A 12,699-nucleotide genomic window follows, 5' to 3' on the forward strand; every position below is an offset into this window, starting at 1 on the left:
AGTTACACTGCACTGTTCCTTTTGATGAGTGGGTTTATTAACAGATTCACTCACTCTTCAACTAATATACATAAAAGCTTCCTGAATGCATTTAAATTCAGTTTACCATCTTTCTGTTTTATGTTTACCATTGATGCAGTTGTAAACTTTTATGGTACATTTTCATAGGACAGCAAGTTACAGATTATTACAGTTGTCAGAATTTTGTCTTTTGATATTTTTTGCGGTAGTATCAAGTGTTCAGATCTTCATATACAGTGATTGGACAATGTTTTTCTTTTAAACCTCAGAACCTGGAATGACAACTGCACAGTAAATATTCCTGATCAGTTATTAGATTGAATTCATGACACAAAACGGATAAGCTTAGAATCAGGCAACGCTAATCAATATGCTCATCTACAACCTTAAAACAATATGTTTAACTTATAAAAAGAAAAGAGCTACAAACATCTCACTCTGACACACCTACTACCCTCTATGTAATTTATGATCCACTCAGCAGCATCTTAAATCAGAGATCGTGTTCAAACACATTCTTGGAATGCAACTTGATGATGCACAAAACATCCCTCCATCCATAATTTGTAACCGCTTGTCGATCCAAGCTGACACTGGGCGAGAGGCAGGATACTCTGCACATTGAGTTCATCGCAAGGCTCACACATAGACAGAGAACCATTCACACATTAACAAGTTAAAATAAACAATGAACCTATCTTCATGTCTTTGGGCCTACATTAAACACAGGGAACTGGTAAACTCCACACCGCTGGAGCACTCTTGCTGTGAGGCCACATTGGTTACCACTGCACCACAACTACGCAGAAGACATATGACATTAACAAGATTCCCATTTTAACCACGGTGCGTTCTTCAGCTCCACTCTATTAAACATTGTATTTGTGCGTGAGATAGTTATTTAAAAATGGATCATTACGTAGGGACACTGCAGGACTGTCATGCAGTCTGCTCTCTGCTAAAATACCACACTACAACTGTCATCGAGGCAAAGATTACAGATAATTACCTAGTGAGGGTTATATCTGGGTCAGTCGAGTACAAGCTGTCCCTGTGTTAAAAGATGTAAGCAATGTTAAATAAAGTTTGATTAAGGGTTTCAAATGGTTGTTTGCAATTTTGAGTTTATTTTGAGTTAATCTTCCAAAGCTGCATTAATCTTGTTTTTTTTAATTATTTAATATTGCCATTTTTTCTTCCTTTTTAATTGCGTTAGATTTCATATATTTTACTATAGATTTAAACACATGCATGTTTCCTATTTGGGTAAAAAAAAAAAAATTAGAGAATCAGTCCATCAAGTGCAATATATTTATTATAACTATTTAATACACATAGCTATTACTACCAATTCTCTCATTCTCCCCCTTTTATGTATGTAGCTTATTTATTGTTGTGTTCTAGTATTTTGTACCCCCTTTAAACTATTTTTAATTGTTCTGTAACTGTTTTTTAATGCACCAAATACTGTAGAGTTGTACTTCAAATGTCGTTGTAATCCAATTACAATGATAATAAGGGCTATCTCTTCTAGTCTACTCTATTCTAGACACACTGCATGTAGTCACAGCATTTAGATAAGTTAAAGTGAAACGTCAGACAGTAACCGACACATTTCAGGACAGTAATGTTTAAAAGAGAAACGGGGCCACTAAAACTTTTCCCAGTCATTCATTCATGACGGCCACGCGATGGCGCAACTGACCCGTAACTTACATTGGAGTGAAAGCAACCTGTTAGACAGGCCGGTCAATCTAACCTCTTGCGTACAGGCCGACGCAGGGGACACTTTCTTCCATTACCAGGCAGACAAACTTGCTTTAAAAAAAGGATTTAGAAATGTTATTATTATTCTCTTTAGTTGCACACCCACATTGCATTGAAACAGGGCCAAAAGTGTGAAGCTGTGTGAATATTCAACAAAATCACTCACCCACAGGTGGAGTGCAAGTGGAGCCCGTACAACACCGTGAAGGTGCGCACATCCAAATATTTGAAGGCTTTCAGCTGCAATATGCCCTTAATGTGCTATATTATAATATCTTAACAATAATTAGTAGCCAATATATTGAAACATATATGGTTTTATATCGGGACAGCCTCAACTTAAATGCATTGATGCGTGTGTTTGCGATAGGTACTACATTGGGTTATTTAAAGATCAAACCCATTTCTTCTTCGGTTTTTATCATTTTGCCAAAACTTTTTATCGTAATATCTGTGGTCCAACTTGTGGTACCTGCCACAGGGATGTTGGTCAGCAAAAATAGTTTAATGGCAATGTTGGAAGACTGTTTTTGAATGAGGAGTTGTTTATATGTATCCCAATGGCGCACATTAAGCCTATTAACATTAGCTGTAGGACCGGGTCGGGCAGTCTGTCGCTGACTCCTCGGTGAGATCTCGCCCAGGTTTGTCCTTTTTGTTAATGCCGTGCAGTTAAATGAACCGGCGTTGCAGCCGCTTGGGGGCGTTGTATGTTGCTTTGATTACAGACGCATTGTCGCCTCCCGTGCAATAAAATGGAAGATATGCTCATCGAGGGCGCCAGGTGAGCAATAAGACAGACCAATTGAGACAGCTTGTGTCATGTTTACACCTATTCACTAGCGCCAGGCTCGCTACACATTAACTAGACGATATACAAATAAAAGATATGGGGTTGATAAACTCCTGACCCGAGGAGCAATAGAGAGGGTAATCAAGGGGATATCTGGTCTGTGGCTCAGAGCAGCACGTCTTCAGCAGGCGATGCAGGTTCCTCAGAAATGTCAAATTTATTTGAGTCCTCATCCTGTCACTTTTAAAACCGCACATACTGCTGCGTGCAGGGGACGAGGGGAGCTATCACTTTTGGATGACCTCAAATTACTATTTGGTCAATGTGATAAAACACGTCACCACCAAACAACCCCCCTCAGGAGACTGCTCCCAGGCCAGATTGCTTCTTGCTGTTTCTTTTTTAGAGATTTCAAATGTTTCAGAATTTTTTTGTTTCATTTATTCCTTTCCATTAGCAATTATCAACTGGAACTATAATAGTAGGCCTAAATGCTCCACCTTGCAATTGACACCAACGAGACCAATAACAAACCCTCAATTATAGTGCTCGGCCCCTTGTCCAGGTAGGAATCCCAGGTATGATCTTTGGAGTCTGTGCGTTGCCCTGAGTTGTCTTCATTTGACTCTTTGAACACAGCCTATACTGTATACCTTCACACGAGCTTACTGAAGCCGAGTAAGCAGGCAGAGAGACTTTCCTTGTCTCCCAAAACCGAGTAGAAACATGATGGCAAGGTTTTTTTTTTTAATTTATTTTTTATTTTTTATACAAGATATATACAATTGTCTCGTAGTTTTAGGCTGTATCAGCTGATTTAACTCGTGTAAATGCGAGAATGCCTGAAAGCGAGGGACACAGACTAAAAAAAAAATGCATTTCAATGTTTTATTGAAACTTTCAAGAACACGATGTCGATGTTGTAAACTAGACATAACTCCAATACAACATAACCCATTGACAACTTAAGAGACACAAAAGAAACCTTCATATTTTCGATTATGCGGCACTTGTGCGAGCAGGTTCGCAAAGTATTTTAATAGCAGAGAAAAAGAGTCCACTTTTGTCACACTTCAACGACACTTCTTTTGCTCATCTCAAGAAAAGTATATATATAGATATTTTTTTCCAAGCCATTGGTGCAGTGCGTTGTCGCTTTTTCAATCGTTTTTAAACAGTAGCACTTCACACACGGGGACAACAAATGAAAATACAATGGCACATGAGTGTGAATAACTAGCTCAGTGGATATTCGGGGAGGATTCAAATCCATATTTTAAAGAGGGGTATAAATGCAGAGATGGCAACAAAAGGATAATAGCCCACAAACTATCTTTACACAAGTATATCGACAATAAATTAAGAACAGATCCCTAGAAACAAACTACTCCGTTGTATTTACACGCAATAACAATATGAAATAATTACATAAATATTTTATATATCCCTATGTACACCTTTAATCAATACTACCTTTCATTTTTTGAACATTTAAATTCCTGCTTCCCTTGCCTGTTGGACATTTGGGCTAAATTCCGCATGCTTTGGGATATAGTTTTTTCCCGGAGCATCAGTCGTGTCAAAAGGCCTGTTCTGATTACAAAAAGGCATGAAGAAAAAAATAATTTGTGTTAAACATTGATAACCAGATTAAGAAGAAACTTAAGCGTGGGAAGTGTTGTTAATTATATTCCAAAGCGAATATTTTTCATACATTTCCAAGTTTTTTTAGAGTTAAAATTCGTTGGGGTTTTAGGGGCATGCATCATTTTGCCAATCGATCAATTAAGAGTGTACAACAAAATACAGCAGTCTTTATAAGGTAGGTTAAACGGTAGTGAATTCAAATAAGTCAAATCAATTCAGAGTGCATATTAGAACACATTTCTCCCCGTGTACAATAAAGTCATAGGAGACAGGACACAGCAGCAACTTCTCCTAAAGTCTGTAAGTCACACCCATGCCAACTTTTCAGTTTCAATACTTGTACGGTATTCAAATGACAGGATCAAAGTGTTGTTTAATTTAACAAAAAGAAAATGAGAAAAAAAAAAGAAAAATATACATATCAGGTGTGTATCAACCAAAGTGCAATTCAGAAACTAAAACGTCCAACAGTTCGTGTTTTTTTTTTCTCTTTTTAAGACCTGCATTAATCTACGAGGGTGTCCTCCTATACTGGTAATGTCTTCATCACCGTCAACACTTTTCACTTTGCATGACAACAACGAAACGAGAAGCAGGTGGTGTGTTTTAAAAAAACAAAACAAAAACAAGCAAACAAACAAACAAACAAAACTATGGGGACCCGCTCCGTGGCCTGTCCTGATTCGAGTCGAGTCCACTGACCAGGCGCTGGATGCTCTGCAGCTCGTTGGCGGCGTCCTTCTCCGTGCAAGTTTTTGGGGACATGGAAACGGAGCCAGAGGATATGATGGACGAGTGACTGGTCAACTCCGATGTGGAATCCAGGGTGACACCAGACCCGGGGCTGGCGGGGATGATGCCGTCTCCTTTTAGCTCGCTTCCGCTGCCGGCCATTGAGGGCATGGCGGTGGTGAGCAGGGTGCTGTCCGGTATCGTCATGGGGAGGGAGTAAGGGCTGTACCTGAGTCGGGGGCGCACTGCGTTCAGGAAAGGGTGCCGGTGCACCGCGGAGGAGGCGGCGGCGGCGGAGGAGGCTGCAGCGGCTGCTGCCATGTACGTGTACGGATAGGGGAACAGACTGCCAAAAGGAGACATGGCAAGGCCCTGTGGAGAAAAGGAGAAACTGAGCGTGAGCCACAAAGCTGGTGTTATGGACAGCTCATGCAACACTTCTGTGCACTATAATAGCGCAACATGTGCCAAACAAAATAAGCAGATTATAGAGAAAAAGCCTCGAGGATAAATGTTATGTATGAAACTCTTTTACCACATGTGCATCTGCATGTTTTGGGTTAAAGTCGTGGAAACAAATGCGTAAAAATAGTGATTTAAAATGACCTGTATCGAGCAGTTCTTTACTTTCATTCCATACTGACTTTCTTAACGACGCTTTCTGACACGTATCTTATGAACAGCAACACTTGGATATGGTGCAGGCACAATAGCACACAATCGGCATGTCTGTTTCCAGTGCTTCCGTTCACAAATCCATTCCTAACAAAAATATAACTCTGTAAAGCTTCAGCGTCCAGCCAGCATGTAAACAACCTTGTTTACTCAAGAATTTGTAATGCAAATAAAAACTCTTATTGTCTGATGCTGCAATTAAGCAAGATAAGTTTCAGCTCTAACACCTTGGAAATAAACGGTAAAGGTCCCCTTTGTTGTCTGTTAAGGCATAATGTTGTTTCTCTGAGGTATTTTAATACTCTGCTCTAAAACACACTTAATGAGCTCATATCAAAATGATTGCCTAACACCTCTAGCTGTTGCAGTATGCCTGTGTTTCAACTCCGTTTTTCTGATAGTAGATATCTAAAACAACAATATCATGAGAAAGGTGTTAAAACGTAGTTTCTAATGGTTTAATCAGAGAACAGCTTTGGTTTCTAATAGCTGTGTCTGTGATTGGTCACTCATCATTAGTCAGTCATTATGGAGTTGTCCAACTTTACTTTGAATATTAGCACATTTGGTAATAATAGTGAATGGCCTAGACAAGCACGCACTATTTTGTTGTTATGATGAAAAACGCACACATGTGAACATGTTAACCATTAAATATATTTAAACACCTGACATTAAATCTGGCATTTGGACCTCTGAGGACTACAGTCTACTGTACATTACAACCCAACATGTGCTTCACTCGAGGCTGAGCTAAGGCCTAGGCGTAAGAAAACAGGTTTTACCTGTGATGCCAAGACATGTTGCTGCAGATGAAAGGGCAGGCCTGGCGCTCCCGTCAAACTTTGCGAAGGTGATGCCATGCTAGCGGTGTCCATGGTGCTCACCCCTCCCGTGGACACAGCTGCCAATAGTGGCCCCATGCCAGCGGCCATGTTTGAGAATGCACCTCCCACGTTGAACTGACTGGGGTGCAAGAGAAACGGATGCGCACTCCCAAGGTGATTGAAAAACTGTTGTCCTGTTAGGCCTGTTGGAAATCCAAAATTATGCAAGTGGCCGTGGCCTATGTGCGGACTTTCAGTCTGAACAGTCAAAGGCATGAAACTGTCTTTGCTTATTGACCTGCTCTCGTCCGTTTTGGGCTGGTCCAGGCTCGGGCTCTTGAGGTCTTCTCCTGAGCGGGTGGTACTGGAGATGACGGTGATGGGGCTCTGTCTTGAGTCCGCCTGACTTTTCTCAGTCCTAGGGCCGCTGTCGCGTGTTCTGCTGGTAGAGTCAGTGTTACTAAAGGGGTGCCCCTTAGCTGGGCTCGCCTCATGATCCTTCCCGTCCTTCGTAGTCGTGGAAATCTTGCTGGAGTCCGGACCATCTTTGATGTGTCCATCTTTGCTCTCATCGTCGCTGTCCTCATCACTGTCGCAGAAATCTGCCAAAGTAGGAGGAGTAGCATATCAGTTATATTTCTGCACATCAGCGAATCATGAAAACAGTGAGTCCCATTGTCAGCAATGCTGCAGGTGGAATAATAAATAGTCCTGAAGAATCCACATTGTTGACTAATGTGATCTTTAACGTCAATTCACCTTTGTTTCCAATAACATTCGGATTCACGCTACACATTAGTATGTGCATTGTACTATTAGTTCAATTTTTTTGCAGTTGAACAGAAAATGATTTGGAGCAGACTGAGATATTGCTTAGCAGATAATGGTCTCATCAATTAGTGAGAATATGCGTGCGTTAGTGCTTTAATGCGGCAGTCAGTGCAGACTGTTATCATATTTCCCAGCTTTAATGGGCTGGGCATTCCTAAAGTGTACTCTTCTTCAACACGTTACCTTGTAAAAATACTTGCCATAATGGTAATTTTACGACTTTACACACGACTTGTGATCGGAGCTGTGATTGACTTGTGGGGTCTGTCAGCTTACCTTTCAGGTGTGGGGGGCCCGCGGTAGACACGGCAGGGGACGAGGCCTGGCCGAAGCACTTAAAAGGAGCCTGCTCTCCAGAGGAGTCGTCTGAAGCCCCGTTCTCTTTTTTCTGCTGCTCCTCGTATGAACGCATGGATTGCAGAGCCAGCTGTTTCCTGCGCACAAGTACCCAGGTTATTAGAGGCGGCGATCACATGCTCTCGGGTCAGAAACAATATTAGCAGCGCGATGAGTGGTGGGGAAGCTTATTTCAACCGAACATCTGAGGTGACCAAGCTCCTGACTACAGGACTGACTCACCTGTGCGGCAGGTGAGAATTAAAAAAAAGGCATTACAGCGTTATTGCTTTAGTAGGCCCGTTTATTTATCGACACGACACTGTCCATGTTCAATGCGAGCACAATCTAATTATCTTTGGGATACATTTATAATTTAAGAATAATAATTAGCAAGTGAAGATAATGAACACAATTGCATTAAACATCCTGGGTTTTTTCAATGATATTGAACTCCAGCCCTTTTAGTCTATTTGATTAGAAACTGTGAAGAGCCACAGTCCCCGAGGGTTAATGAGGGAGCTTAGACTCTGGCTTAATCCACTGAGATCAGTGTATAAATCTAAATACATTTGATGTTTTTTTGTAATGCTTTTGTCTTACCTCTTTTCCCGTCTCCCATTGCCCGTGTCACGGAATCCTTTGGCAAATGGATTATGGTCAATTTTCAGCTGGGTTATCTGAAATGATTGAAATGATGCGTAAACATTAGAAACAGATTTGACCTCCCTAAAGTCTTCTTATTCGACGCGTTTTCTTCCAATCGCAGGTAAAGCATGACAGCTGGCGTTAATATCTAATCTCAGCAAGTTTACAATATACATGAAGATTTTGTTTGTGTTTTTATTTCACGAATAAAACGCACACAAACGGCAAAGGAGTCCTCCTTTTGGCATGTTTTTCCACGAGTGAAACATGTTGCTTTTTGTGTAAACTTTTGAAAAACTTTACTCCCACACTACTTCCGGCAGTGTTACCACTGTATATGGGGGCGGTGGGGAGGGCGCCACGGTTTTTCAACAATATCAAAGGGAAGAGGAGATGAGTTTCATTATCTTTTTTATTTCTCACAGAGAATAAAATGTTACCATGCAGCACAGTCTGACAACCAAAATGTTCTCCCTTTCTTTCTTTTTCTCCACTCAGCCGTACAGTTTTGCCCCTCTTCTTTTTCTCATTTCTCAACCCCCAGCCCTTTTAGTTGCATACACACACACACACACACACACACACACACACACACACACACACACACACACACACACACACACACACACACACACACACACACACACACACACACACACACACACACACACGGGGAGAGTGAGTGAGTCTGGGTCAATGCCAAAGCCTTTCCACGTGATTAAATAAAAGAAAGACAACGTGTATAACATTCCTCAGAATTATTACTTTCCTACCACAGCCTGGTGAATATGGCACTCACTCGCAACATCATCCCCCCACCATGATACTCCATTCTCACAGGCTCAAACAAATATGATGTCTTTCATATTTTATGACAACAAAATGGTGCAGAGCGTGAAAGGCGAGAGAGGAAAGCGCGTCTGGCAGGGCAAGGGACACACCAGGTGGAGCTGAGAAAAATATTCCCGAGTATTACCGTAAGCCTGTGAGCAATAATTGTGCTTACCTTGTCGTTTTGATAAGCGGTCACTGCAATGAAATCCGTCTCAGGAAAAACGTAAGTCCTGAAGGTACTGTACGGGAGTTTGAGAATGTCGTTGGCCCTCACAATATGAAATCGAGGCTGATATTTGTGCATCGAGTTAAGTATGGTCTGCAACACACAATCACAAAAAAGATAAGCGCACGACTGAAGTTACCTCAGGAACATTGACTGATTACTTTCTTTAAAATGCTCTTATTTGAAACCAGAAGTCACAGGTTAAATCGTGTAAATAAAACTGTACTGTAAAATTTGCAATTAATAAAAAAACCATCATGGACATTATTTATTGTGTAATATTTCATCAGTCCAATGGTAGTTAAGTCTCCAGGTAAGTGTACAGATATAGACTTGAATATTATTGCTTGATTGTAATAATTATATCAAGATAATGACTTTTTTTCCATTCAAATTGTGTAATAATGTTTGATCTTTGTCAGATCTTCGTCGAAAAGAATTAACTCGTGACTTCATGTGTTTCAATAAAGCATTATAAACAAAAAAAAACATCAACATCAAGACATTTTGCTGTAAAATTGTTGAATTGGTAAATTGGTAAATAGGAAAATTGACATACATTAGTTGAACTTACAAATCCATGCTTGTCGGAGATGTTATTTGTCAGCTTGAGTTTGTGAAAATTGACGACTTTTGACATCCACTGTTCCCCAGTAGCCGGACTGTCCGGGTGAATGTACATCCTCTTTGGCATTTCGGGGTCGGCTTTCCCTGCCACCATCCAGCGGGAGTTATGAAATTTGTATCTGCAGTCGTCGGCCGCAACAATATCCATCAACAGAATATATTTGGCCTTTTTGTCCAGACCAGTGCACCTCACTTTGAACGGGGGGAACATCCGCCTGTGACGAAGAAAAAACAAATGATAAGCTCATAATATAGTGGCAAATAGCATTCAAGGCTATTTAGAATTAATGTGTAAATAAATAGAATGTCTTTTTTTAGGTGTAGGCCACATACATATACACGTTTCATCGTTAAGTATGTTGTATCAGTTTGATTAGTTAGGCTCTATGGGATTCAGCTACAGCCTGCTTTTATTGTGTCTTCTGTCCCGCGATTAAGAAGTTGAGCAAATGTTTGATTCTACTATTTTCCCTGACTGGGCTGTAGACAAAGCGTCAACGCTGTTAGGACTGTGTCTTGATTCCTTTTTTAAATTCTCCTAAAGGCCTACAGACACCGACTACAGCAGCCATCTTTGTACACGGTCACTGTGATGATGACGATTATAATTTAGTCAGAGCTCCACACACTCAAAGTTGACATTTCAGTGGAATATGATCCACCAATTTAACTTCTTTCACCAACCGGGCTTTAAAAAAACAACACAGCATAATAACAAGCGAGACAAACGTTCATGAGGAAATCTGTATAGATCCGTAAAGTTGGAACCTACTAAATGGAGGCTTAATATTAATAATGCAGCAGCTACAAGCTGCAAAATAATGTTACAGCTCATAACTGATTTCCCATCATTAAACGCTTTTGTACACATGTTCAATTAAGTAAAAACAAAACATCCGAAGCTGCAGGTTGTTTGAACACACAGGAACTCGCAGGTTTATGTTTTTCTTTCAAGCTAATATATGTATATAAAGAGGGAGAGAGATAGATTAATCTGGGCTCATGTTTTATCGTCATTTTGTAATGAAAGCATATTATGGTGTAATATCATATAGAGATTACATGAGAATTGTGAGGCAAATATGCTGCGTCCTAAGTTAAATCAATACACATAAGATAGAAAGGCTCGAGGGCGTTGTTGGCTGTTAAATATCCAGAGGAATTTTAAAGATAAAGCTAACACCAAGTGACACATGTAAAAATATATAGTCTAGTTATTTATTTATCTATATAAATATATTCATGGTAATATATAAATATAAAAAATCCCTCAGTCATGACTTATCAATACAAAGGCTTTTGTATGTAAGATAATACATTGCAACTTTAGGAAAAAACACACACACACACACACAAACAAATCTGTTTCACCTTCCGGATTTTGTGATCACCATCTCGGTGCCTCTCTTATGGAAGAGTTCCCAAAGTTCCTTGGCTTCCAGGTGAACTTTAGGGTCGTCTTCCACCTCCTCCTCAGGCTCCAGAGTCTTCAGAGGCCTGAGGTGGGCGGCCGCAGCCTGGTGTCCCAGCGAAGAGAAGTGGAGGCCGTTCTCCGCGGCTCCCATCAGCTGGTCCATGATCGGCTTTCCCAGGGCGCCCGGCAGAGAGAGGGAGCCGCTGTGAGGGAGAGCCAGAGCCGGGAAGAAAGGAGGCTGGTGACCCAGCATTGCGCTCATGGCAAATTCCGGACCCCGGTGAGGTATAAACGGATGATATGCCATACTTGATCCTTGTATGACTGGATCTCTCATCAGGAAGTTCATCCAAGTGCAGGCAACAACTGCAGACGACTGGTTGGATGTGAAAAAAAGATTTCTACCAACGGTGAAGCCTGCGTAAGAGGAGCAAATGAAGTCAGAATAAAAACGGAGGAAAAAATGAATCTGAAGTCGGAAAGCTTTGGAAATTCCCTCTTCAGCTCTGCAGAAATAAGCATCCACTTATTTATTTTTCTCACAAGTTAGTCGGGAAATCTCGAGTCGTTTTGCTGCGTTCTGATCAAAAGTCTGGGAAGAGAAATGTAAACATGTTCTCCATTATTCTTCAAAAGTGCTGCGAGACCGACTTTCTTCAGAGGCAGACGCGCATCGGACACCTTTCTGTGTGTCGCTGGCTCGCAGACATTAGACGAATTAAAACAACTTTGGGTGAGTCACTTAATTGACCGCGGCGTATTCTTTCTCTTCTGCTGCTGTTTACAATATCGGCATTCCTGTTAAAATGCGTTCCTTCTTATTGGCTTCAGTCCTGCAGCGAGGGCGACGTGTTGAAATATTTCGATAGCGCCGAATAATCCCCCTGCCTTTACTTGCTCCGGACATGCACCCTCACACGCACACTCACACTTTATTCCTCCTCTCTCTTTCACGCACACACACATTTCAGAGAAAGACGTGTGCAGAGAAAGGAGTCCGCTGACGGCCAGAGAGAGAGCGAGAGCGAGCGAGCGAGAGAGAGAGAGAGAGAGAGAGAGGTGGTAAGGTCCCAGCTCCGTGATTTTCCTAGCGCCTCTGTGGCCCATAGGGCTTCATACTGTATGGATGTGTTGCATGTTACGAGTAGCAGCGCTCCGTTTGATTGGCTCTTTGACGCTTTCGGACCAATTGTGTGGCTGCGGAGGCGTGGTTTTAACAGGTCGGGTGGAGGGGACAGACTTCAGACTTATAAAAAGGTGTTTGGGAACTCAAAAGGGCTTTGCCGTGAAACACCACCCTGCCCCGGCCAGTGTTGTGTGA

At 41.4% G+C, this 12,699-nt stretch overlaps 1 protein-coding gene across 2 annotated transcripts; it reads right to left on the reverse strand.

Moving 5' to 3' along the window:
- Positions 1-3,426: 3,426 nt before the first annotated feature.
- Positions 3,427-12,462, reverse strand: tbx3a (T-box transcription factor 3a). 2 transcript variants are annotated; one of them, XM_083929230.1, is made up of 7 exons: positions 11,336-12,462; positions 9,912-10,179; positions 9,284-9,430; positions 8,233-8,309; positions 7,570-7,727; positions 6,421-7,064; positions 3,427-5,332 (listed from the first exon to the last, which is right to left on the reverse strand). In XM_083929230.1, the coding sequence occupies exons 1-7, from the start codon at positions 11,725-11,727 to the stop codon at positions 4,880-4,882; spliced, it is 2,139 nt and encodes a 712-aa protein (XP_083785356.1). In that variant the 5' UTR covers positions 11,728-12,462; the 3' UTR covers positions 3,427-4,879. The 2 variants fall into 2 exon arrangements, with proteins under 2 accessions (XP_083785356.1, XP_083785355.1); XM_083929229.1 differs by having other exon boundaries at positions 9,897-10,179.
- Positions 12,463-12,699: the final 237 nt, after the last annotated feature.

Source organism: Echiichthys vipera (assembly GCF_963691815.1).
Source record: "Echiichthys vipera genome assembly, chromosome: 16".
NCBI classification, from domain to species: Eukaryota; Metazoa; Chordata; class Actinopteri; order Perciformes; family Trachinidae; genus Echiichthys; species Echiichthys vipera.